Source organism: Artemia sp. Qi Xiang Cuo, chromosome 8 (assembly GCF_049724085.1).
Source record: "Artemia sp. Qi Xiang Cuo chromosome 8, ASM4972408v1, whole genome shotgun sequence".
NCBI lineage: Eukaryota > Metazoa > Arthropoda > Branchiopoda > Anostraca > Artemiidae > Artemia > Artemia sp. Qi Xiang Cuo.
In genome coordinates this window covers 42252069-42279866 of record NC_142801.1, presented here as the reverse complement: position 1 = coordinate 42279866, position 27798 = coordinate 42252069, and the positions used below count along the sequence as shown (strand labels likewise).

Genomic DNA, 27798 nt, shown 5'->3' with positions numbered 1-27798 from the left:
ATTTGCAAGAAAACCATTTATTATATTCAGAAAGAGCATAAAAAATGGCATCTAGTGGTATGTTGACTTTATTTATACATCAATAATATGGACTGCTTAATGCATTAGAATTGCATCCTGAATCTGAATTTAAACATTCATTTGCATCAAAAATGAACTTCACCCCCCTGCAAATATGCAAATATATACTGTAAATTAGTATATACAGGAGGGGGGGTGAAGTTAATTCTTAACACAAATGAATGTTTAAATTGGATTCAGGATGCAATTCTAGGGCTGTTCTTTTACTCATCTATGGGTCAATATTTACCAAATCATATTATGGAGTTTCAAATAAAGTGAATACACCATTCAATGCCTTTTTTCATGCTGATTACAAATATAAAAATCATTTCTATCGGAAATGATTTTCAGCCCCCCCCCCCCTATATATGCCAATTCAGAGTAGCCTACATATTTCAGTAAATTTTTACCAAATCATATTAATGAGTTAGGAATAAAGTGAATACACCATTCAATGCCTTTTTTTATGCTGATTCCAAATCTAATAATCATTTTTATCGGAAATGAATTTCAGCCCCCTCCCCCTATATATTCCAAGTCAGGGTTAGGGTAGGGTGTAGAAATACAAACCCTGAATTTGCATATATAGGGGAGAGGCTGAAATTCATTTCCGATAGAAATTATTATTATATTTGCAATCAGCACAAAAAAGGCATTGAGTGGTATATTCACTTTATGTGTAAGTCAATAATATGATTTGGTAGATATTTACCTATATTTCTACATTAGGGGGGAGGGCAAATTTTATTTCTGATATAAATGGGAGGTAAGTTTAAACTTTACCACTACCCCCCCCCCCCCCCAATGTAGAAATATCTACCCTGAATTGGCATAGGCCTATATAAGGGGGGGGGGCTAAAATTCATTTCTGATAGAAATGATTGTTATATTTGTAATCAGCATAAAAAAAGGCATTGAATGGTGTATTCACTTTATTCCTAACTCAGTAATATGATTTGGTAAATATTGACCTATCTATGTGCTAAGATCTTACATCTTATGGCATTCTTTTGTAAATGTCTTTCATCATTTTGCTCTGATCAGCAGTCTAAGAACAATGATGATTATATCATCAAAGTTCTCTCATTATTGTTCTAAATGGCAGAGAGATGGCATCTTTCACACTTTTTGCTAACATCAGTGAGCTGTAAGATCTTAGAACAAAGATGAGTTAAAAGAACAGAAATCTTTGCAGAAAGGTGTGAGATCTAAGATGTAAGATCTTAGTGCAAAAGAACAGGCCTTCTGACTACAGAGATAGCCTAGCCTAATTTGTTTCTCAGCTAGCCTATCTGAATAATCTGTTAATAGAACTGTTTACCATATTATCAAATATACAAAAAATTATTCTGACTTAAATTCTGTTTGTCTCCAGTTTAATTTGTCATTGTTTTTCTTTGAAAAACTTGATTTGTAGAAACATTTTTTTTTAAATTAATAGGGTGAGCAACATTTGACTATTAAAGTCATTGGTTCTTTATACTCTAAGCAACAAATATTGTCATTTACTCTTATATAGAAAGCACTATAAAGTCAAACAAAAGACATTATTGTGTTTCCTTTAAACATGGAGATTGGTATAAAGTCTTCTGTATGACTTTTTAAACATTAAATTATTATAGAGAAGCATGAATAAAGTTAAACAGAAGACTTTTTAGTAGTCTTATTTAATATATGATCCCCACTAACATGTCATACAGAAGAAATTATATTACCTGACATAAACATAGCCTAGTAGAGAAAACATCAAAAAGTTATACTTAACGCTAAATGTTCAAGAATGCGTTTTCGACAAAACGTTGAAAATATTAAACCTAACCAAACCTAACCTAACCTAACCAAACCTAATCCTTTAATATTTTCAACGGTTTGTCAAAAATGCATTCTTGAACATTCAGCGTTAAGGAAGAAAAAAATACATAATATTTGCAAAATGAATTCTTGGAACATATATACTTGTGATTATCCAACTTACTCATGGAAAGTCAGTGTTTATGGATTAAAATAAGTATTTATTATGAAACAGTAAGTTTAAAACAAAGGTTTTAAGCCTTTTTCTTCGCTATATTAGCCTTTTTACACCCTATTTTTTGTCGTTTTCAAGAGCTCAAAAATGGCTTAAATTTGAATTTCCGATAGTAATGATTATTATATTCGTAATCAGCATAAAAAAAGGCATCGAATGGTGTATTCACTTTAGTCCTAACTCAATAATATGATTTCGTATATATTGACCCTTTTTATACCTTATACTACTATAGACCAAACATAAATAAAGTCTTACAGATGACTTTTATACATCATAATATTATTGAGCAAGCATGGATAAAGTCTTACATATGACTTTTTGGGTTTACATATTTTTACTTAGAGCAGCATAAATAAAGTCATTCAGATGCCGTTTTAATATATCACTGTACTATAAGGCATTATGAATAAAGTCAAACAGATGACTTTTTATACCTCATACTTTTATAGAGCTAACTTAAATAGTCGTACAGATGACTTTTTATGCCTAATAGGCCTACTACAATAGAACAAACATAAATAAAGGCTTAGATATGAAAATGTTATAGGAAAGACATTATACTACCTCACTCTTTATACAGAAAACATGGAGAAGTCAAACAGATAACTTATCAGTTCCTCCAAAACATCAGTGTTGCCAGTTATAAGAAACAGATGTGATTAGTCGAAACAGTTCTTTTCGACCTGAGAAGTGCGACGAGCCATACTTTTGTAACCTAAAGAGCGTGACAAGCCTAGAATTTAGACATCCATGTCCAAATGGCAGAACAGCTTAAGAATTACATTCAAAGAGCTGATTCAGATTAGAAAGATGTTTTTACAGCACTGGCTCAGTTAGATGCACTAATTTATAACCAGCGGCATATTATGATTAATGTTTGTTGGTTAAAATGTTGAACTTCGGTGTGTTTCTTTTTTGTTGACGTTTTGTTGTTCTTTTTTATTTTTTTGATTTTTATTATCTAAAGTTGTATTTTGTTCCTGAACTTTGTTTGTAGACTGTATTATGTGTTGCTATGGCCCACAGGCTTTTTGCAATAAATCTTATCTTATAAACCTCGCCTGCGTATGCAACCTGTCCCAAGCCAGGATAAAGAGGGAGGTTTGGGCTGTGGGCTTGCGACGCACACCCTGGACCTCAAGGGCTTGCCCTCGGGGGAAATCCTAACTTCAACCTAAACATCAAGTTTGAGCCTCGGATTTTCGAACCCCCTTTTGATGACGACCTCTGCATGCCCACGGACAAGATTTATGAATGCGAAACAACACCTCAAATTTGGTTTCTGGAACGTCCGCACAATGTCTCAAGACTCCAAGACTGAACAAGTGCTAAGAGCACTATAAGATTACCACCTTGATCATATGGCTCTGTCAGAAGTCCCATGGCTAGGATATGGATCAAATAAACTGGATGGAGATGTGACCATTATATACAGTTGATCGCAGCAAAAGCGTGAAAACAGAGTAGCCCTAATGATGAGAAAACAGACTTCCCAAGCTCTATTTCAGTGGACACCGGTGTCACCTAGAATCCTGAAAGCCCGCTTCATCGGCGAGCACGTGAAACTGTCAGTAATAGTATGCTACGCACCCACCAATGACGCCACCGACGAAGCAAAAGACGAATTTTACAGAGCTCTCAACTCCGTTGCAAACGACATACCACGGCATGACATGGCATGTTTTCCAGGAGACTTTAAACCGAAAGTAGGGAACGACCGATCTTTTTTTCCCTGAGGTTCTCGGAGAGCATGGCCTGGGCCAGCGGAACGAAAACAGAGAACTACTTATCGACTTTGCGCTCCTTAACGACCTAGTAATCGGAGGTACCCTATTTTCTCATCGGGATGTATACAAATATTCTTGGATATCTCCCGATTGCCATACCCGAAATCAGATTGACCATTGTCTTCGGAGCAGGAAGTGGAGATCAAGCCTACTTGATATAAGGGGATTTAAAGGAGCTAACGTTGGCTCAGATCATAATCTGATGGCAGCAAAAATCCGCCTCAAATTGAAAAGAAATAGAAAAGCAAATAAGGCTTCCTTAAACCCAGTCTTTGACTCAGAGAAACTGAGGTTGAGAGAATTCAACCAAGCCTTTAAACTAGAGATGCAGAATAGATTTGAAGCCTTGTCTTTACTAGATGATGCTGATAGCAATCAATACTGGGAAAGCATAAAGTTGGGCTTTCACAATGCCTCGAAAGCCACCATTGGGTACCGCAAGAGCCCAAATGACCAGTGGCTATCTGACCAAACATGGGAACTCATTGAGATAAGAAAAAGTAAAAGCATCACTTATCATAAGACAAACCCCCGACCAACAGATCCTCAGAAATGATGAATACAGAGCCGAGGATAAAGAGGTAAAGAAGAGTGCCAGAAAAGACCAGAGAAACCTGCTGAAGCAAAAAGCAACGCAGGCAGAAGAGGCGGCGGAGAGAGGTGATTCAAGAGCCGTCTATAAAATCACTAATGAGATTATTGGAAAGAAATTCTCTATTCAACATGGACCAGTAACAGACCCCTCGGGCATCCTAATAACACAGCAGTCTGACGTAAACGAAGTTTGGGTCAGTCACTTCGAGAAGCTGTTGAATAGACCCCCACCAGAAGATCCCCCAGATATCCCAGCAACAACACTGTTTTCCTTAGATATCAGCACGGATCCGCCGTCATCCACTGAAATTATAGCAGCAGCAAAGAAGCTGAAAAATGGGAAGTTGACTGGCGAAGACAGGATCTCCGTGGAAATGATCAAAGTGACTGTTATGACCTGCATCAAGTTCTGGACAGCGTTGTTCGCAGTAATCTGGACGACCACCAAAATAACTTCGGATTGGAAACACAGCACGCTTGTGAGGATCTTTAAGAAAGGCGATACGTCCTTCCCAAGCAACTGGCGAGGAATCTGCATGCTTTCCATACCTAGCAAAGTGCTGACGCACATTTTACTGCAGAGAATCAGCTCGCAGCTCTACAGACACCTTCGCGACGAGCAACATGGATTCAGACCGAACCGTTCATGTGCAGACTTGATATTCACTCTATGGCTACTGATGGAAGAAAGCAGAGAATGGTGCTCCAAAACCTATATGTTACTCATCGGTTTTGAGAAGGCATTTGACTCAGTAGACCGCCAAAGTCTGTGGAAGATCCTACTGCATTACGGAATCCCTGAAAAGATAGTTTCACTGATTGTTGCGTTTTATGAAGATAGCGAGTGCTGTGTAAAGACACCAGATGGCCAAATCCGTTTCTTCCGCATTATGTCAGGAGTTAAGCAAGGTTGCGTCTTGTCACCGCTACTTTTCGTAATTGTCATTGATTAACTCCTCAGTGACACGCCCGCAACCTTGCTTAACTCCTGACATAATGCGGAAGAAACAGATTTGGCCATCTGGTGTCTTTACACAGCACTCGCTATCTTCATAAAACGCAACAATCAGTGAAACTATCTTTTCAGGGATTCCGTAATGCAGTAGGATCTTCCACAGACTTTGGCGGTCTACTGAGTCAAATGCCTTCTCAAAACCGATGAGTAACATATAGGTTTTGGAGCACCATTCTCTGCTTTCTTCCATCAGTAGCCATAGAGTGAATATCAAGTCTGCACATGAACGGTTCGGTCTGAATCCATGTTGCTCGTCGCGAAGGTGTCTGTAGAGCTGCGAGCTGATTCTCTGCAGTAAAATGTGCGTCAGCACTTTGCTAGGTATGGAAAGCATGCAGATTCCTCGCCAGTTGCTTGGGAAGGACGTATCGCCTTTCTTAAAGATCCTCACAAGCGTGCTGTGTTTCCAATCCGAAGGTATTTTGGCGGTCGTTCAGATTACTGCGAACAACGCTGTCCAGAACTTGATGCAGGTCAGAAGAGTCACTTTGGTCATATTCGTGGATATCCTGTCTTTGCCAGGTGACTTACCATTTCTCAGCTTCTTTTCTGCTGCTATAATTTCAGTGGATGACGGCGGATCCGTGCTGATATCTAAGGAAAACAGTGTTGTTGCTGGGATATCTGGGGGATCTTCTGGTGGGGGTCTATTCAACAGCTTCTCGAAGTGACTGACCCAAACTTCGTTTACGTCAGACTGCTGTGTTATTAGGATGCCCGAGGGGTCTGTTACTGGTCCATGTTGAAAAGAGAATTTTTTTCCAATAATCTCATTAGTGATTTTATAGACGGCTCTTGAATCACCTCTCTCCGCCGCCTCTTCTGCCTGCGTTGCTTTTTGCTTCAGCAGGTTTCTCTGGTCTTTTCTGGCACTCTTCTTTACCTCTTTATCCTCGGCTCTGTATTCATCATTTCTGAGGATCTGTTGGTCGGGGGTTTGTCTTATGATAAGTGATGCTTTTACTTTTTCTTATCTCAATGAGTTCCCATGTTTGGTCAGATAGCCACTGGTCATTTGGGCTCTTGCGGTACCCAATGGTGGCTTTCGAGGCATTGTGAAAGCCCAACTTTATGCTTTCCCAGTATTGATTGCTATCAGCATCATCTAGTAAAGACAAGGCTTCAAATCTATTCTGCATCTCTAGTTTAAAGGCTTGGTTGAATTCTCTCAACCTCAGTTTCTCTGAGTCAAAGACTGGGTTTAAGGAAGCCTTATTTGCTTTTCTATTTCTTTTCAATTTGAGGCGGATTTTTGCTGCCATCAGATTATGATCTGAGCCAACGTTAGCTCCTTTAAATCCCCTTATATCAAGTAGGCTTGATCTCCACTTCCTGCTCCGAAGACAATGGTCAATCTGATTTCGGGTATGGTAATCGGGAGATATCCAAGAATATTTGTATACATCCCGATGAGAAAATAGGGTACCTCCGATTACTAGGTTAGTTATTGTTTATTTAATTTATATCCGTTTTAATTTTCATTTATACTTCAATAGCAACATTTTTTTTTCATTTTAAGCTTATTTTCATATTCAATCCAAGCATTACTCGCTTTAAGATCTATTTATTCATTTATATTATTACTTGTTATATGCTTAAGTATCTGCTGAGCTTAAGTCTTAAATCGCCTTTACGTTTCTTTGAAAAACGCATTTTTCGGAAAATTTCTTCTTAATTGATTTTTGTTTGTTTTTGATTGCAAAAAGTTCCTAGTTTTACAAAACTCCTTATTTCAAAACCAAACTTTAAAAAAAAGTCAAATATTCATCAAATTATCAAAGCTGGTATCAAAGTAACAATATCAAAGTGAAAGAATTGGATTGTGTCGATCTCGGAGTTTTTATTATCTTTTGTTTGAACTATTTATAACAAAATGGCTATCTCAAAATTTATATCGGATGGGTTTAGGGAAAAAAGGCGTGGGGGGGGGGCGGGCTAATTGCCCTTTGGTCTCTTTTAACTCTTTAAAAGTGATCTAGAACTTTCTGTTTTCAATCAAATGAGCCCTGCCTGAAGTTTATACGAGCATCCCTCCTATAAGAACCATTTAAACCCTCAGAGTATAACTTACAACGCCTGTCCCTGGTCCCTGGGGGTTTTTTCGACCCGGAGTTTTAATATCTGATGTTAGAACTATTTTTAACAAATGGTAACCTAAAATGTTTATCGGATGGGATTATCCATCCGATAAACCCAAAGGGGTCGAGGGCAGGAGGAGCTAGTTGCCCTCCAATCATTTTTTACTCAGAGAAAATGAACTAGAACTTATAATTACCATTCCAATGAGCCCTCTTTGAAGTTTATACGAGCATCCCTTTCATAAGAACCATATACAGCCCTAGGACATAGCTTACAATGCCTGCCCCTCAGGCCCTGGGTGGTTGCGTTGACACCGCAGTTTTTGTTATCTGACCTTTGAACTGAATTAAAAAAATAGCTATCTCAAAATTTGTATCGACTGGGTTTGGTGAAAAAGGGGGGGGGGGGGGGCTAGGGGCTCTCAGGTCTCTTTTGACTCTTAAAAATTGAACTAGAACTTTCAATTTCCATTCAAATCAGCCCTCTCCGAAGTTTATACGAGAATCCCTCCAATTAGAACCATATATGCCCTCAGAACATAACTTGCAACGCCTGCCCCCGGGCCCTGGTTGGTTGTGCCGACAACGGAGTTTTTTTTATTTAACCTTTGCACTATTTTTAACAAAATTGCTATCTCAATCTTTCGGACGCATGTCGGGGAAAAGGAGTATGGTGGGATAGGTGCCGTCTGATCTCTTTTGACTCTTAAAAACTGAACTAGAACTTCGAATTTTCGATCAAATTAGCCCTCTCTGAATTTTATAAGAGCATCCCTTCCGAAATGGCTGTATATGCCCCCAGGCATAGCTTACAACGCCTACCCGGGGCCCTGAAGGATTGTGTCAACCCCTGAGTTTTCGTTATATGATCTTTGAACAATTTTTAAAGAACTGGCTCTCTCAAAGTTCTTATCGGATGTGTTTGAGGAACATGAGGAAGATCGTGGAGATGGGGCAAGGGGGGGGGGCTATTTGCCCTCCGATCTCTTTTGACTCTTAAAAAGTGAATGAGAACTTTCAATTTCCAATTATATGATCCCTCTCCGAAGTTTATACAAGCATCCTTTCAATAAGAACTATTTATGCCCCTAGAGCATTTCTTACAACGCCTAACTCCGGGCCTTGGAGGGTTGTGTCGACCCCGGAGTTTTCATTATATGATCTTTGAACTATTTCAGAGGCAACGCTGTAGCGTTGCATAGTAAAGGCCATACGGCTCCAATGTTTTATTATTCATTATTATTTTTTTTTCCCCAGAGGCACTTCATATGGAAGGGGTCGTCGTAGAAAACTTCAAAGAGGGCTCATTTGATTGGAAATCGAGAGTTCTAGTGCCCTTTTTAACAGTCGAAAATGATTGGAGGGCAACTAGCCCCCCCCCACGCCCATCATTCCCCCAAACACATCCAATCAAAATTTTGAGATAGCCATTTTGTTCAGCGTAGTTGATTTCCAGATAGAAAATATATTTTTGAGGAGTACACTCCCCCACAGCCCTCAGGGCAAGGATTATAAGTTATGGCCTGGGGGCAAATAAGGTTTTTATAGAAGGCGTTGTCGTAGAAACTTCAAAAAGGGCTCATTCGATTGGAAATTCAAAAAAGCTAGTGCCCTTTTTAATAGTCGAAAGTGATTGGAGGGCATCTAGCCCCCCCTCCCCCCCCCCGTGCCCATTATTCCCCCAAACACATCCCATAAAAATTTTGAGATAGACATTTTGTTCAGCGTAGTTGATTTCCACATAGATAATATGTTTTTGAGGAGGAAACTCCCCCCAAATCTTCCGGGAAAGGATTTTAAGTAATGTCATGGGGGCATATAAGGGTTTTGTAGAAGGTGTTGTCGTATAAATTTATTTCTACGACAACGCCGTGAATTTCCAATCGAATGAGCCTTTTTTGAAGTTTCTACGACAATGCCTTCTATAAAAACCTTATAAGCCCCCAGGGCATAACTTAAAACCCTGGCCCTGAGGGTTTTGAGGAATTGTCCTCCTCAAAAACATATTTTCTATATGGAAATCAACTACGCTTAACAAATTGGATATCTACAAATTTTTTTTTGATGTGTGCGGGGGAAGTATGGGCGTTGGGTGGGGCTAGTTCCCCTCAAATCACTTTTGACCATTATAAAGTGCACTAGCCCTTTGAATTTCCAATCGAATGAGCCTGTTTTAAAGTTTCTACGACAACGCCTTCTATAAAAACCTTATACGCCCCCAGGGCATAACTTAAAACCCTTGCCCTGAGGGTTGTGGGAAATTGTCCTCCTCAAAAACATGTTTTCTATGTGAAAATCAAATACGTTGTACAAAATAGCTATCTCAAAATTTTGAGTGGATGAGTTTGGGCAAATGATGGGCGTGGGGAGGGCTAGTTCCCCTCCAATCACTTTCGACTATTTAAAAGAGCACTATCCCTTTGAATTTCCAATCGAATGAGTATGTTTTGAAGTTTCTACGACAACGCCTTCTATAAAAACCTTATATGCCCCCAGGGCATATCTTAAAACCCTTGCCCTGAAGGTTCTGGGGGAGTGTCCTCCTCAAAAACATATTTTCTATGTGAAAATCAACTACGCTGAACAAAATGGCTATATCAAAATATTGATTGGATGTGTTTGGGGGAATGATGGGCTAGGGGAGGGGGGGCTAGTTGAATTCCAATCACTTTCAACTATTAAAAAAGCACTAGCCCTTTAATTTCCAATCGATTGAGCCTGTTTAGAAGTTTCTACGACAAAGCCTTCTATAAAATCCTTATATGCAACCAGGTCATAAATTAAAACCATTGCCCTGAGGGTTGTGGGGGAGTGTCCTCTTCAAAAATATATTTTCTATCTGGAAATCAACTACGCCGAACAAAATTGCTATCTCAAAATTTTGATTGGATGTGTTTGGGGAAATAATGGGCGTGGGGGGGGGAGGGCTAGTCACCCTCCAATCACTTTCGACTATTAAAAAGGGCACTAGCCTTTTGAATTTCCAATCGAATGATCCTTTTTTGAAATTTCTACGACAACGCCTTCTATAAAACCTTATATGCCCCCAGGGCATAACTTACAACCCTTGCCCTGAGGGTTGTGGGGGAGTATCCTACACAAAAACATATTTTCTATCTAGAAATCAACTACGCTGAACAAAATGGCTATATCCAAATTTTGATGGGATGTGTTTGGGGGAATGGTGGGCGTGGGGGAGGCTAGTTGCCCTCCAATCATTTTTGACTCTTAAAAAGGGCACTAGAACTCTCGATTTCCAATCAAATGAGCCCTTTTTGAAGTTTTTATGACGACTCCTTCCATATGAAGCGCCTCTGGGAAAAAAAATAAATAATAATAAATAATAAAACATTGGAGCCGTATGGTCTTTACTATGCAACGCTACAGCGTTGCCTCTGAAATAGTTCAAATATCATATAATGAAAACTCCGGGGTCGACACAACCCCCCAGGGCCCGGAGTCAGGCGTTTTAAGCAATGCTCTGGGGGCATATATAGTTCTTATTGAAACGATGCTCGTATAAACTTCGGAAAGGGATCATATGAATGGAAACTGAAAGTTCTCATTCACATTTTAAGAGTCAAAAGAGATTGGAGGGCAACTAGCCTCCCCCCCCTTCCCCCATATCCACTTTAAAAGTGAACTAGAACTTCAATTTCCAATCAAATGAGCCCTCTCCAAAGTTTATTCGAGCATACCCTGCATATGAACCATATATGCCCCCAGAGCGATACTTACAACGGATGCCCGGGCCCTGGGGTTGTGCTTCGACACAGGAGTTTTTTTTATCTGACCTTTGAACTATTTTTAACGAAATATCCATACATAAAGGAGTTTTTGTTATATAATCTGTGAACTATTTTTAACAAAATGGCTTCCTCAAATTTTTGTTAGATGTATTTGGGGAAAGAGGGCTTGGGGGAGAGTAGTTGCCCTCCAATCACTTTTGACTCTTAAAAAGAGCACTAGAACTCTCGATTTCCGATCAAATGAGCTTCCCTTGAAGTTTATACGACGACCCTTTTTATATAAAGTGCCTCTGGGAAAAAAATAAATTGGAGTGCGGGGGGAGGCTATCTACCCTCCGATCACTTTTGACTCTTAAAAATTGAATTACAACTTTCAATTTCCAATCAAATGAGCCCTCTATGAAGTTTATATGAGCATCCTTTCCATAACAACGATATATACCCCCAGGGCCTAATTTACAACGCCTACCCCGGGCCCTGGGACGCTTTATCGACACCGGATCTTTTGTTATCTGAACTTTGAACTATTTTTAACAAAATGTCTATCTCAAAATTTTTATCTGATGCATTTAGGGCGTGGAGTGGGGGGGGGGCTAGCTGTCCTACGATCTTATTTGACTCTTAAAAAGTGAACAAGAACTTTCATTTTCCAATCAAATGAGCCCTCTCCGAAGTTTATATGGGCATCCCTTCCATAAGAACTATATATGCCTCCAAAGCATTACTTTTAACACCTGCCTTGGGGGGTTGCGTCGACACAGGAGTTTTTTCTTATGTGATCTATGAACTATTTTTAATGAAATGGCTATTTAAAAAATTTTATCGGATGGGCTTGGGGGGAAAGGGTGTGTGTGTGTGGGGGGGGGTGTGCTAGCTGCCCCTGGATATCTTTTGATTCTTAAAAATTGAACTAGAACTTTCAGTTTCTAGTCAAATGAGCCCTCTCTGAAGTTTATACGATCACCCCTTTCATAATAACCGTATAGGCCCCAAGGACGACAGTTACAACTTCTACCCCCTGGGCCATGGGGGGCTGTGTTGACACCTGAGTTTTGTTATCTAATTTTTGAACAATCTTTAAAAAACTGGCTATCTCAAAATTTGTAGCGGATGGGTTTGGGGAAAAAGGCGTGGAGGGGGGGGGGTATTTAGTTGGCCTTAAATCTATTGATTCTTAAAAAGTGAACTGGAACTTTCATTTTCCGATCAAATGAACCCTCTATGAAGTTTATACGAGCATCCCTTCATAAGAACCATACATGCCTTTAGGGTATAACTTAGAAGTCCTTCCCCCGGGCCCTGGGGGGGTTGTATGGACACCGGAGTTTTTCTTATCCGACCTTTGAACTATTTTTAACAAAATGTCATCAGATGGGTTTTCATCAGATGGGTTTGGAAAAGAACGAGTGGGGGGGGGGGCTAGTTGCCCTCGGATCTCTTTTGACTATTAAAAAGTGAGCTTGAACTTTCATTTCCAATCAAATATGTCTCTCTGCAGTTTATACGAGCTTCCCTTTCATAAGAACCATATATGCCCCAGTGCATAACTTACAACGCCTGCCCCCGGGCCCTTGGGGGTTGTGTTGACACCTGAGTTTTGTTACCTGACTTTTGAACAGTTTTCAACTTTATGGCAATCTCAGAATCTTTATCGGATGCATTTGGGGGAAAAGGGGCGTGGGGGGCGCTAGTTGCCCTCCAATCCCTTTTGAGTCTCAAAAACGGAACTAGAACTTTCAATTTTCAATCAAATTAGCCTTCTCTGAAGTTTTTACGAGCATCCTTTCAATATGAACCATATATTCCCCCAGGGCATAAGTTACAACACCTGCCTCCGGGCCAGGGGGGCTGTGTCAACCCCAGAATTTTCGTTATATGGTCTTTGAATTATTTAAAAAAAAATGACTATCTCAAATTTGATATTGGATGGGGGGCTAGGTGCCCTCCAATCGCTTTTGATTCTTAAAAAGTGAACTAGAGCTTTCAATTTTTCAATAAAATGAGCACTCTTTGAAGTTATTACGAGTATCCCATCCATAAGAACCATATATGCCCACAGGGCATAACTAACAAAGCCTGCCCCGGGCCCTGGGTTGTTGTGTCGACAATGGAGTTTTGTTATATTATCTTTGAAATATTTTTAACAAAATAGTTATCTCAAGATTTTTATCGGATACTTTTGAGAAAAAAGGGCGCGGAGGGGGGCTGGTTACCCTCCGATATCTTTTGATGCTTAAAAGGTGAACTAGAACTCTCAATTTCCAATCGAATGAGCCCTCTCTGAAGTTTATAGGAGCATTTTTTCTAAAAGAGCCATATACCGTTTCCCTGAAGACTGTGGGAAGAGTGTCCTGCTCAAAGATATAACTTCCAGAACTTTCAACTACGTTGAACAAAATGGCTATTTAAAAATTTTGATTGGATATCTTTGGGGAAATGGTGGGTGTGGAAGGGATGTTAATTGCCTTCCAATCACTTTCGACTATTAAAAAGGGCACTAGTCATTTAATTTTCAATCGAATGAGCCCTTTTTGAAGTTTCTTCGACAATTCTTTCTATAAAAACCTTATATGCCCCTGGGGCACAGCTTACAACCCTTGCCCTGAGGGCTGTGGGAAGGTTGTCATCGTGAAGGACCTAATTTCAAGAATTTTCAACTACGTTGAACAAAATGGCTATCCCACAATTTTTATTGGATGTGTCTTGGGAAAAGGCGGGCGTGAGAGGGGGGTTAGTTCCCCTCCAGTCACTTTCGACTGTTAAATAGGGCACTAGCCCTTTCAATTTCCAATCGAATGAATTCTTTTTTAAGTTTCTACGACAAAACTTTCTATAAAAACATTATATGCCCCAGGGCATACAGTGCATAACTTACAACGCCTGCCGTGAGGGTTGTGGGGGGGGGGGGGGGAGTGTGTTCCACAAAAACATAATTTCTGTCTGGAAATCAGTAACGTAGAACGAAATGGCTATCTCAAAATTTTGATTTGATTTGTTTGGGGAAATGGTGGGCGTGAAAGAGGTTGCCTTCCAATCACTTTTGACCCTTAAAAAGGGCACTAAAACTCTCGATTTCCAATTGAATGAAACCCCTTTGAAGTTTTTACGACGACTCCTTCCGTATGAAGTGCCTCTGGGTAAAAAAAATAATAAACAATAAAACATTGGACCCGTGTGGCCTTTACTATAGGCAAAGCTATAGTGTTGCCTCTGATCTAGATGTTGGCGTTGGTAAAATAATTTGAAGTTTATTCGACGACCCTTTCCATGTGAAGTGCCTTTGGGGAAAAAAATAAATAATAAAAATTGGAGCCGTATGGCTTTTACTATAGGCAACGCATAGTGTTGCCTCTGATTGAACAGAGAGAAGTTATTGATGGCCATTTTTGGCCGAAAGTCTTCAAGTCTATCGCTCCGCAAGAGATTTTTAAGACGACTTCGAGATAGTGGTGCATTGGTGCCATATCCTTACATTGAAATATCTTGATAAAGAAAAAATGTTTCTAAGTTCGTCGAAAATGATTCAATACCATTTTTCATTGCCAAAATCAAATGTTATTGCTGAGGGTCTTATTAGTATTTTAAAGGGAGTAAAAATTGTCAGGCGAAATCGTCTTAGTTTGAAAGCTCTATTCGATATTAAAACCAAATTCGGCCTGAAACGTCAGCAAAAAGGTATTTGTAGCCAGGATAAGGTTCAGTTGGGGCCAGGACTTGCTTGCTCTTGAAAAGCCAGGTAGAAAAGCTCCTTCGAACTTCAGGTTGATGTTTCATGAAGGCTTCATATATTCGAGAGATCCTTTCGTCATCAATCTGCACGATGAAGTAAATTATTTTCCCGACAACAACATCTAGATCGGATATAAAGGACATTATCTTTTTATGGGGATTGAATAGAGAGAAGTTATTGATGGCCGTTTATGGCCGACAGTCTCCAAGTTAATCGCTCCGCAAGAGATCTGTATGCAGAGCCTATCATAAAAATTATAGATCGTTTCCAGTTCTCTGAAAAGATCTATGACTTCCTCCATTTTATGTCCCCAAGTTCTAGTTATGAATTAATAGTTCCAAATCTTCATCAATTCTTTGGGTACTATGACTCTGGCACATACAATAAGACAAAGATGGGAAAGGAACGACGGTCCATAACCAGTGCAACTGTACCTGAACGTTGAAATCTTGAAAATTTGGACAACTTCGACATAGTGGTGTATTGGTACCATCACTTACATTGAAATCTATTGACTAAGAAAAAATGTTTCTAAACGGGTCGGAAATGATTCAATACTATTTTTCATTGCCAAATTCAAATGTTATTGATGAGGGTATTTTTAGTGTTTTAAAGGGAGTAATAATTGTCAGGCAAAATCGTCTTAGTTCGAAAGCGCTATTCGATATTAAAAACCAAATTCGGCCTGAAACGTCAGCAAAAAGGTAGTTGTAGCCAGGACAAGGTGCAGTTGGGGCCAGTACTTGCTAGGTGGGTCACTAAAATGAATACTAATGCAACCTTGAATGAGTGCATTGCTATGAATCAATATGTTTTGTACAGTGCAGCCAATTTAAGCTTTGACGAATACTGCACTCTGGTTGATTCTAAGTGACCTTTGTCTGGCAATTTGAATGATTATTTTTAAAGTTCTTATCACACTTCATACGACAATGCTCACATAAACCTGGTCATGATCATAGTAACGCTCCTTTTCTAGCTATTTCTTTTCCGTCTCATTTTTCAGAAAATACCGTATCTCATGGATACTGTATACTATTCCTCCCACAAAATTGAAAAAGCGACTTCTGAAATGAAAAAAATGGCAACAAATTCCCCACAAACCTAGTAGCCATAAATGTAACTAGGTGTGATCCTTTCAAGTCTAGTTCTCACGTCTCCAAACATCTTAAACATTTGGATTTGATCTGTACCTCATTCATTTTAACTAGGTGCCCCCACAAGAGTGCTGGCATAAAATTCTCCCGGGGGGGGGGGGTCAGACGACAAAATAGTGGTGGTAGTTGGATGACAGTTAGGTGGTTTAGAGCACCAAACTATGACTTTACCCCGAAGAGGACAAATTCGTAATTAATTAAAATCCTGAAAAGCTAATATATTTAAAAGTATCAATAACTATATTTTAGGCTATAATGGCGAATCAGCTATAATGAGGGGGGTGTTAGTCATTGTTTCGGTGGGGGAGGGTAGATTCCTACAAAGGTACATTTTAATGGACAAACTGCTTACTCTTCATGAGGCTTCAGATAAATGTTGAAAGAGGTAGAGTGGAGTAGGAATTAATTAAAATGTTTCTTTAAATAGATAATATGTTATATTCCCATATCTACCAGCACAGAGGTGGAAAAGGTAAGGCAGTTCATCATCAGCCTAGCCATGAAATTTCTTTGGGGGGATAAATACGACTAAGAGCTTAGTTTTCAGCAATTTTAAATGGTAGTATTTTACTTTTTTCTATTTATATGAAGTACTTCAGTGTATTTAAAAAAATGTATATGATGTATTTATCAATAAGAATATCCTATTGTATAGGTTGTGATGGCTTCAATTATGCAGAAGATCAAAAGTCTCACAGAACTTCCATCCATACCAACAGTAATACTCCTTTTCATCCAACCGAAATTCTTTAGTAGCAATATTAACAAGGACTTTTCATCAAAATGCCAATTCAACGCCAATTTTCAAATTTTATTCAAATTGAAACTGCACATTTAAACGTAGGACGGTACTAATCAATGTACAATTATTGATTCACACATTTTAAAAGCAGTTAACCAGGGATTTAAGGGACCGGTAACTTACATTATATTTTGGTTAGGCCTGGGTATGATTTGGAAAACCGACACAAATTAAATAAAAAATAGCTTTTCAACTGAAAGCAAGGAACAGATTTTGATACCTATTTGAACAGATTATTCTTTGTATGAAAGGGTCTGTCTCTTATGAAAGGGGCTGTCCTTAGGTCCTTGCGTTTTACTGTCAAGTTTAGCTTTTTTCCAATTTTTTTTGGAAAATTTGCAATTGAAAAAAAAAAGATTTTTCAAAGCACTAAAAAACTTTTTTTTAATGATCAAGGTGTTGAGAAGGGGGCAATCCCCCTTATATACAGAGTAATTTCAATTTGTTTTAAGTTTTAAACTTGCTCCTTACTTTAGTTGAACTACTTGTTCTATTTGTTTAATTGCACTTTATGAAACTATAAAGCTTTATTAATACAATATTTTTGGTAACGCAGAAAAAATGATCAATATATCAATGATTTTTGTTTGGATTTTGATGGATAATCAAACAGTTCGTGGTAACGAACTGTAAGTAAGGAGCGATCCGGCTTAATAGCAAACAAAACTCTAAAAAACGTAATTTTGACACCAATAGATATATCAAGAGAATCGCCTTATTATGCTGATTCCAAATATATAAGTTTAATAAGTCTTATAAAAGCTGCGAGCCTGAGAAAATTTGTCTGATTTTCGAAAAAAGAGAGAAAGACCCCCTTGAAGTCATAGAGTTTTAATTAAAATAACATCATTATAGTCAGCGTATCAAAGAACCCTATTGTAGAGGTTTCAAGCTAATATCTGCAAACATGTGGAATATTATAATTTTTGCCAGAAGAAAAACCACGGATGTGTGTTTTTTATTATTTTTTTTTTCCAGGGGTGATCGCCTCAACACAGTGGGCCTAGAGCTAGGGATGTAGCTCCAGCATTTTTATTGCGGGGCAAGAGGGGTCTACATCCGGAGAGTCAAGGGGCACATGATATATAGTAGTTTTTTCTCCAAATTATTAAGGGGGCAGCTGCCCCCCTTGCCCTCCCAAACAGTTCTACAACCTAGAATGTCGGGAGAACGCTCATTCCAAAGGAAATGAAAAGTTCTTGTGCTCCTCTTCAGTGACCAAATAAGTTGGGGGGCAACTAGGCCCCCTCCCATGCCACTTTTTCCCAAAATCGTCCAAACAGAACTTTGAGATAGCTGTTTTGTTCAGCATACTTGAAAGTTCCAATTTACTATGTCTTTGGAAATAAAATGATCCCCTACAGCCCCTGAGAAAAGGCTTTAAAGTTATAAAAATTTGTCAATTGTTTTATTTGTTATTGGGAAGTATGCATAAATTTTTTCGTTTCTGAGGGGAGCTTGAAATCTCTGCTGGAAGAATTTTACATGGAGAGGTAATTTCCAGGGGGTGACCTTTTCAGAGAAATTTAAATACATGTAAGAAAATTCAAATACGGAATTCCTTTATATGTCTTGCTTTCTCTTTACCGATTCCATATTACGCGTGGAGATGTTAAATGTAATTGTCCGAGATAAATTTTTGCCAAGATTGAACTGTCCAGAGGATATGTCTATGGGGAGGGGGGTTTCCCGTTGAGGTGGAGCCAGGTATCCTGGTGTTATTTAAAAAACAATCGGAAATTAAAAAAAAAACAAGGTTTTTTCAATTGAAAGTAAGGAGCTACATTAAAAAGTGAAACGAACAAAAATTATTAAGTATTTGAGGGGGGTTTCCGTCTCCTTAACACCTCGCTCTTTACACTAATGTTTAAGTTTTGTTCCAATTCTATAAAAACGACTCATGAAACACAAGGGTCGTTTAATCAGAACAGTAAGTATTTTTTTTAGAGTGCCGAAAAACTGTAGCGTCAAAAGCGAGGTATTGAGGAGGGCAAACCCCCTCATATACGTAATAATTTCTATTCATTTTAAGTTTTAAAGTTGCTCCTTACTTTCAGTTGAATTTTTTTTTTTTTTATTTAATAAAGCTGAGAGACAAACATTTTTCTAAATGCAATGGAAAAAGTAGGTCAATTAAAGTAAAAGTATATAAAAATGAAAAAAGTAAGTAATTACAGAAAATACACAAAACAACAGCCCACTTACAAAAACTAATCATTTAGTTCTCCCAGCATTTAGTTCTGTTGAGCAATGCCAAAGCATTGGACGGATATTTTTTAACAATATTGACAGTCTTGAACTTGGTTATCAAAATAATTTATGGCTTTAGACTCAGTGTTTTTAAAAAGTAACACATTATCAAAGTAGTTTGTTCAAAGTAAAACATAAAAACTAAGATTAAGAAAATCAAATAAAAATTTTTAATTCAATATTTTTAATTTTATTTTGAATATCTAAAGCCAGTATATTTGATACCTTTTTACTTCATAACTGTAAAAATTAAATCTTTTTCAAAGTGACAACTAGATAAATACAATCACTCCTGGAAAAAAAACTGGTAATATAACACAAAAAACAAAGGTATCCGTTCAGGGGGGAAATACAGAAAATCCCAGCATTTCGGGGAAATATTTCTGATTATAGTGGCTTCATTGATCAGCTCATGGGTACTCTTGCAATGTAAGTAAAAGCTGACGACATATTCTTACCATAGATGTTTCTTATTAGTTGTTTTCCGTGTGTTTTCTGTAATTATACTAACTTTCTTGTGTTCCAATAATAGCACTAATTATTTATAAATAAACACATATTTAGGATCACCATAAAAATCTGATTCTTTGATTTAATGTTATCAATATTTAGGCACTTATACTTTTATTATTGACAAGGATCGCTATTTATACCACTCGTTGCTACGAAGAATTTGATTTTTTTTTTTTTTGCTCCAACCAGATTGTATAGAAAAAATGTTTGTAGAAAACTGGTTAGGGGCGACTCAGTCACAAATTAGAACTTATATTTTCCTTATTAAGAGTCAAAATCTAGTGGCAGGCAGCCAACAATGGGGCGACACACATTTTTTCCATGTTTTTTTTTCTCTTTTCTGCCCTCTTCTTTGTTTTTTTTTATAATTACTTTATAGTCTTATATTTCCAAGGGGCAAGTACACCGTGGCCTCCCCTGCCGGCGATCATGTTCCCCCCGTGGTGGAGTCAAGCTTTGGGAAAAGTGGGAGATATATAAGAAAAAAGTTATAAATATTGGGTTTTGGATCCGAAACATACCAACATTTTTTTTCTGAAAATAAATCGTGCACTCCTTTGAAAAGGTGAAAAATTTGTTGAAAAATTTCACTACAAATGGCATTATTCTTCAACTTTTCCTCTCTAAAACATGTTTTAAGAAAGTAAAATTTTTTAAAACTTTTTCTGAAATCAGCAGTCAGGTCTGCAATGTCATTTCGTACATTTGCTGAGCCAGCAATAATTTTTAAATCTAGCATTCACATCCTTTAGAAGGCATCCAGAATATCCACTTTTGTTGAAAAATGTCGTGAGAAGATTTTGACAGGTACTTCAGTTCTTTTTTTATCGGAGGATCGGAAAATAGAAAAATGACACACATACGATAGTATGCCCTACTTTTCAGAAGAAAGTGGCGGAAAAGGAGTCAAATATGATAAACAAACATATTGTTTGGGTTATAAAAGCAAAGATTAGTTTGTTCTGCTTCCACTTTCCCAAAAAACAGATATTCTTGTCAAGTTACTAGTGAAAAAAACGGATGAGAGATCTAAAGAGGGGAAAAAAACTATGAATTTATCAATAAGGAATTTGTTTTCTCCTTTCACAGAGCGGGGGGCATCGGAAGGGGATGTAGCTCTTTCTTGCTCTTTTCTACCTTTTTTGCTTTAACTTTAATATCCATTTGCAAGAAAAGTCACTAGAAAATAACTGCTTCAGAACAACTTAGTTTTTTTGCTAAAACTAGTGGCGACGTATTTGTATTGCGGGCCACACGGGCATCAAATATACTGTAAAATATGACGCATATTGGTAGGGAAAATGCAACGAATATTGTCAACACTGGTATTAAGTCGAATAGTAAAATCGTATGTTGCTTGAAATTTGAATTATTCAAAAACGTGAAGTATGAAGAAGTCAAAAAATTCAAGTAGACTTTCAGAAGTCAACATGACTGTTATTCAGAGGAAAAATATTGATTCTTCAGTTGCCAGAGATATTCATACTAGTTAGTAATTCTTGTTTGTTTTTCTATAAGATAATGCACTTCAAGGGTAGCCTATAGGGAACCTAAACTAGGCTAGGACTAAATGTTGCTTTTATTAGGGTGAGCCAGCCAGTTAATTTAGGGTTTACCTTAATTGGTATGTGGCAAAGTTTTAGATGAGGAAATTTGGCTAGGCCTATCTTGAAAATTAGCCTAGTTCCATCAAGTGAATAACAGTTTCATGAATGAATCAGGGGACTAAAATACAGTGCAGATTTTCTGATTAACTCACTAATTAGCAGGGGATTTGTTTGGGGTGGCAAGAGGGGACAGTTGCCCCCAATAATGTTAATAAAAAAATTACACATCCCATGCCCTTTGACTATCTGGATATGGAACCCCCTTGCCCCCCCCCCCCCCGAATAAAAATGTTTGAGGGGAAATTTTGGTCAATATATACGAAATCATATTATTGAGTTAGGACTAAAGTGAATACACCATTCGATGCCTTTTTTTATGCTGATTACGAATATAATAATCATTCCTATCGGAAATTCAAATTTAAGCCATTTTTGAGCTCTTGAAAATGACAAAAAATAGGGTGTAATATAGCGTGGAAAAAGGCTTAAAACCTTTGTTTTAAACTTACTGTTTCATAATAAATACTTATTTTAATCCATAAGCACTGACTTTCCATGAGTAGGTTGGATAATCACAAGTATATATGTTGCAAGAATTCATTTTGCAAATATTATGTATTTTTTTCCTACTTAATGCTGAATGTTCAAGAATGCGTTTTTGTCAATCCGTCGAAAATATTAAAGGATTAGGTTAGGTTAGGTTTGGTTAGGTTTAATATTTTCGACGTTTCGTCGAAAACGCATTCTTGAACATTCGGCGTTAAGGAAGAAAAATATACATAATATTTGGAAAATGAATTTTTGGAACTTATATACTTGTTACTCATGGAAAATCAGTGCTTGTGGATTAAAATAATTATTTATTATGAAACAGTAAGTTTAAAACAAATGTTTTAAGCATTTTTACACCCTATATTAGCCTTTTTACACCCTATTTTTTGTCATTTTCATGAGCTCAAAAATGGCTTAAATTTGAATTTCCGATAGAAATGATTATTATATTCGTAATCAGCATAAAAAAAGGCATCGAATGGTGTATTCACTTTAGTCCTAACTCAATAATATGATTTCGTATATATTGACCGAAATTTTTACAAAATCATATTATTGAGTTACAAATAAAGTGAATATACCACTCAATGCCTTTTTTTTTATGCTGATTACATATATAATAATCATTTTTGTTGGAAATGAATTTTAGCCCCCCGCCTATATATGTCAATTCAGGAAATGTATTTGCACATTTGGGGGTGGGGGTTTGGTTAGGGGGGGGGGTATAATTAATTTCCAACAAAATGATTATTGTATTCATAATCAGCATAAAAAAGGCATTGAATGGTATATTCACTTTAGTTGTTACTCAATAATATGATTTGGTAAAAATTTACCAAGTGGTATATTCACTTTATTTGTAACTCATTAATGCAATTTGGTAAAAAATTTACCTGCTGGAGATTTTCTCCTGCTAATTAGATAGCTAAGAAACAGAAATACCACTAGAATCAGAATTTTATCCTGAATCCAAATATAGCCTAGCCCTCATTTGCAATGGAATAAATTTTACCCCCTCCCCCTACAGGGGCACAGCTTCAGTATTTTTATTGGGGGGAGGAGGGCAAGAGGAGTTCAAATGCAGAGAATCAAGGGACATGAGCTATATGATATTTTTTTTCTCTATTTTTTTTTGGGGGGGGGGAGCTGATTTAGCAGTAAATATTTGCCAAATCATATTATTGAGTTACAACTAAAGTGAATTTACCACTCAATGCCCTTTTTTATGCTCTTTGCAAATATAATTATCATTTTTGTCAGGAATGTATTTTAGCCCCCACCCCTATATATACCACTTAAGGGTACATACTTGCACATTAGGGGGTGGGGGTAATTTTATTTCTGATGTAAATGAGAGGTAACTTAAAACTGTCCCCCCCCCCTCTAATGTACTAATTTAAACCCTGGACTGGTATATATAGGGGTGTGGGCTAATATTCATTTCCAACAAATTTGATTATTAAATTTGTAAAGAGCATAAAAAAAAAGGCATCAAGTGGTATATTCACTTTAGTTGTAACTCAATAATATGATTTGGTAAATATTTACCAATTTAGCTAGGCCTAGGATGAAAGTAAAAACATCATTTGATGCCTTTTTTATGCTCTTTCACAATTCAAGAATGGCTTCTGGGGCTAGTTGCATCTTGAGCCCTTAAAGGGGCCCTAAAGGAATTTCATTATTTTAACCACACAAAGAAGTTATCAACACTAGTTAAGTTATTGAAAAGTAGTTACAAAGATATCACTAGTTTATAAATAAGTTGTTCAACAGTAATATATTCCAAACATACTTATTTATAACAATTAAAACCTCTATTAGGCAACTCAAATATAAACTGTTTTCCTACCATTTCAAGTTTTTCAAATGCTGTCAACAAAAAGTAGCACTGAACTTTGTGATTTGAAACTTTGCTGTTGATAATTCAGGGTATGTTCCAATTCAGGGTATATATTTGCACATTAGGGGGGTGGGTAAACTTCATGGTAAATATGCAGTGGGCCATATAATTTAGCTAGTATGAAAGTGAAAACATCATTTGATGCTTTTTTATTCTCTTTCATTGTTTATATAAAATACCTTTGGGGCCCCTTTAGGGACTGAAGATGCAATTAGCCCCAGAAGCATTTCTTGAATTATGAAAGAGCATAAAAAAGGGCATCAAATGATGTTTTCACTTTCATCCTAGCTAAATTGTTGCACCAATTAGAGATTTACCAAGAAAAGAGTGATGTATAGAGAATTCAGTACATAGGCTATACTGCTAAGGGTTTATCTCTGAACACTAGGGATACATGTGTAAATGTATGAGCAGTCTACTACATAGGGAGACAGGTTAAGAAACCAATTCTTACTTCATAATATGCAAAATAATCCTAGATAACATATTGTCCAGTAGGAGAATTTTTATCTCCGCTTCTTTCACTGTATTTCCAGTTTTTCAATCACATTTTTCAATATTTATGTCTATGCTCCAAGTCTTGAAAATTATATATAAAACAAACACCCAATAGCCATCTAGCTAATTCTAACTTAACATAACCTATTTTATCAATATTTGTTTATTAATATCGTTTTGATAGATGGCAGTGATCTTATTTAACTTTCATATATAGACTATTTGAAAACAAATAAATGCAGTCAAATCTATATCAATTTTGTTATAAAAAAAAACAAAAAAATTGTACAACAGTGAAAGAAGTGATGATAAAGGTTCTTCTGCTGGAAAATATGTTAACTAGGATTATTTTGCATATTATGAAGTAAGAATTGTTTTCTTAACATGTCTCCTTATGTAGTGGAGTGCTTGTACATTTCCACCAGGGTACACACAATGAAATGCAGCAGATGTTCTGCAGCCCTATTATCAGTGTCTGACATTCACTAGATTTGTCTATGTTGCTAACAAGTGTGATTTAAGGTAAGGTAATTAGGGTGTAGGGTTAGAGTTCATTTCCAGTTCAATTAAATGTTATATTTGTATTCAAGATGAAATTCTAATTCTAAAGGTATGTCTATTTCTTTCCTATCTTATAAGTGTGTGAATCGGAAAATTTACCAATATACCCTGGGAAGGGGTTATTGTATTATGGTCTGTACTCTTTCCTTATTACCAGGGCTTAGAAGGCTGCATAGATGACAGGTCTATACATAGCCTATTTAAATTTTGAGAAAAAGTTATTTTAAAGCAACACAGGAATTCTGTGGCCGCTTATAAACTGTTGAATGACAGCTGAGATTTCAGTATCAACTCTCTTCAGTGCTTCCACTATCTCTGATTTTTGTAAATTTCCCCCAAGTCCCTTTTTCTTCTAAAAAAAAAATACCCTGATAGGGGGCAGCAAAAACTCTGGGCCTAGAAGCATCAAAGCTTTAAATCTGCCCCTGTTTGGGCCCCTGTCTATAATTAGTACAATTGTTTACCTTCTGGGGGCATATTGTCCCTAAAACCAACCCATGGATTTGAACCTGCAGCATGGGCACTGGCAGGAAGGGGTATGGCCCCCTGGGAAATTGGGACTGTAAAGTAATTATAAGGAAATCAAAGGAAAGACAGCAGAATAGCAAAGAAACACAGGAAAAATGTGTGCTGCCCCATTGTTGGCTACCTGCTAACAGATTTTGACACTTAATAAGGAAAATATAAGTTCTAATTTGTGACTGAGTGACCCCTTTCCAATTTTCCACAAAATTTTTTTTCTGTATGATTTGGTTGGAGTAACAAAAAAAAAATCAAATTCTTCACAGTAATTCAATGATAAGTAAATAAAAATCCCTGTCAATAATGAAAGTATAAGAGCCTAACTATTGATAAAATTCAATCAAAGAATCAGCTTCTTATGGTGATCCCAAACATGCATTTGTTTATTAGTAATTAGTGCAGTTATTAGTACAAAAAAAGTTTGTATGATTAAAGGAAACGCAAGGAAAACAACTTAATAAGGGGTAATTTGGTAAAAATATGCCATTAACTTTTGCTTGCATTGCAAGAGTACCCATGAGCTGATATATGGAGCCATTATAATCAGAAATGTTTCCCCTGAATGAAATGCTGGGAGTATCAGTATTTCCCCCCTGAACGGATATGTTTTTTGTGTTTTATCATCATGTTTTTCCAGTAGTGATTGTATTTATGTAGTTGTCACTTTGAAAAAGATCTAATTTTTTACAGTTATGAAGCATAAAGGTGTCAAATATATTGGTTTTTGGTATTCAAAATTAAATTAAAAATTATTATTTGATTTTCTTAATCTTAGTTTTAATGTTTTACTTTGAACAATTTACTTTGAAAATTTGTTACTTTTTATTAACACTGAGTCTAAAGCCACTAAATATTTTGGTGTTTGATAACCAAGTTCAAAACTTTTGATATTGTTAAAGAATGTTTGTCCAATGCTTCAGCATTTCTCAACAGAACTTAATGGTGAGAGTTTATATCTTAGTTTTTGTAAGTAGGTTATTGTTTCGTTTGTCTCAAAGCTTCATTAAAAATAAAGAAAGTTTTTTCAACTGAAAGTAAGGAGCAACATTAAAACTTAAAATTTACAGAAATTATTATGAATATGAGGGGGGCTGCCCCCTCCTCAACACCTTGCTTATCATGCTGCAGTGTCTTGGCACTTAAAAAAAAGGTTACTTATTGTTCTAGTTAAACAACTCTTGTGTTTCAGGAGGTGTTTTAAAAGAATTGGGACAAAATTAAAACTTTAGCATAAAGAGCAAGGTGTTGCGGGGGGGGGGGCAGCCTCCCTCATATATGTAATAATTTTCGTCCATTTTAAGTTTTAAAGTTGCTCCTTACTTTCAGTTGAAGAAACTTGTTGTTTTTCATTTAATTTCTGTTTGTTTTTTAAATAACACCAGGATACCTGGCTTCACCTCCCTCATATATGTAATAATTTTTGTCCATTTTAAGTTTTAATGTTGCTCCTTACTTTCAGTTGAAGAAACTTGTTGTTTTTCATTTAATTTCTGATTGTTTTTTAAATAACACCAGGATACCTGGCTTCACCTCCACAGAAAAATCTCCCTTCAGAAATATCCTCTAGACAATTTATTCCTGGTGAAAATTTACCCCAGACAATCACCCTTAACATCTTCACATGTAAAATTGTATTGATAAAAAGAAAGCAAGACATATAAAGAAATTTTGTATAAGAATTCTGGCAAATTCACCCATTATAAAATTTCCTTTGAAAGTTCTCTCTCCATGGAAAATTTTTCCCATGGAAAATCCTCCCTGCAGAAAATTTGTCTTTCCCTCCCCACCCAAAAAATGTATGCATGCTTCCCAATAACAAATACTATGCATAACCAATAGGCAAATGTGATAACTTAAAAACCTTTCCCCAGGGGCTGTAGGGGGTTGTTTTATCTCCAAAGACATAGTTATTGGGCCTTTCAACTATGCTGAACCAAAAAGCTACCCTGAAGTTTTGATTGGACAAATTTTGGGAAAAAATAGTCTGGGAGGAGGTCTAGATGCCCTCCAATTTTTTGGTCACTTACAAAGGGCACTTGAACTTTTTATTTCTGTTAGAATGAGCCCTCTCCTGACGTTCTAGGCCCACTGGGTCAATAAAATCATCTCTAAGAAACAAATAAACATGCATCCATGATTTTTCTTCTGGCCAAAAATGTTTACATTCCACATTTTTGCAGACATGAGCTTGAAACCTCCACAGTAGGGTTATTTGATATGGTGAATCTGATGGTGTGATTTTCATTAAAGTTCTTTTTTTAAAGCCCTTTTTTATTTAACTTCTGATTATTTTCCATATCATACCCAGGTCTAAGCAAGATGTAATTTGAGGTCAGGTCCCTTAAATCCCTGGTTAATTGCTTTTAAAATGTGTAATAATCAAAAGGAGTA

General features: G+C 36.9%; 2 protein-coding genes across 2 annotated transcripts in view; one reads left to right on the top strand and one right to left on the bottom strand.

Annotated features, from left to right (window-relative positions):
- The window catches only part of LOC148949426 (NFX1-type zinc finger-containing protein 1-like), a 292710-nt gene that overhangs the window by 198634 nt on the left and 66278 nt on the right, over nt 1-27798 (bottom strand). The gene's annotated exons all lie outside the window — the stretch shown is intronic.
- Nucleotides 21119-27798, top strand: part of LOC148949427 (uncharacterized) — a 64777-nt gene continuing 58097 nt past the window's right edge. Inside the window, exon 1 of the mRNA XM_089092971.1 lies at nt 21119-21255. Within this exon, the coding sequence (XP_088949097.1) occupies nt 21156-21255 (100 nt within the window). The 5' untranslated portion in view covers nt 21119-21155. The remainder of the gene's footprint in view (nt 21256-27798) is intronic.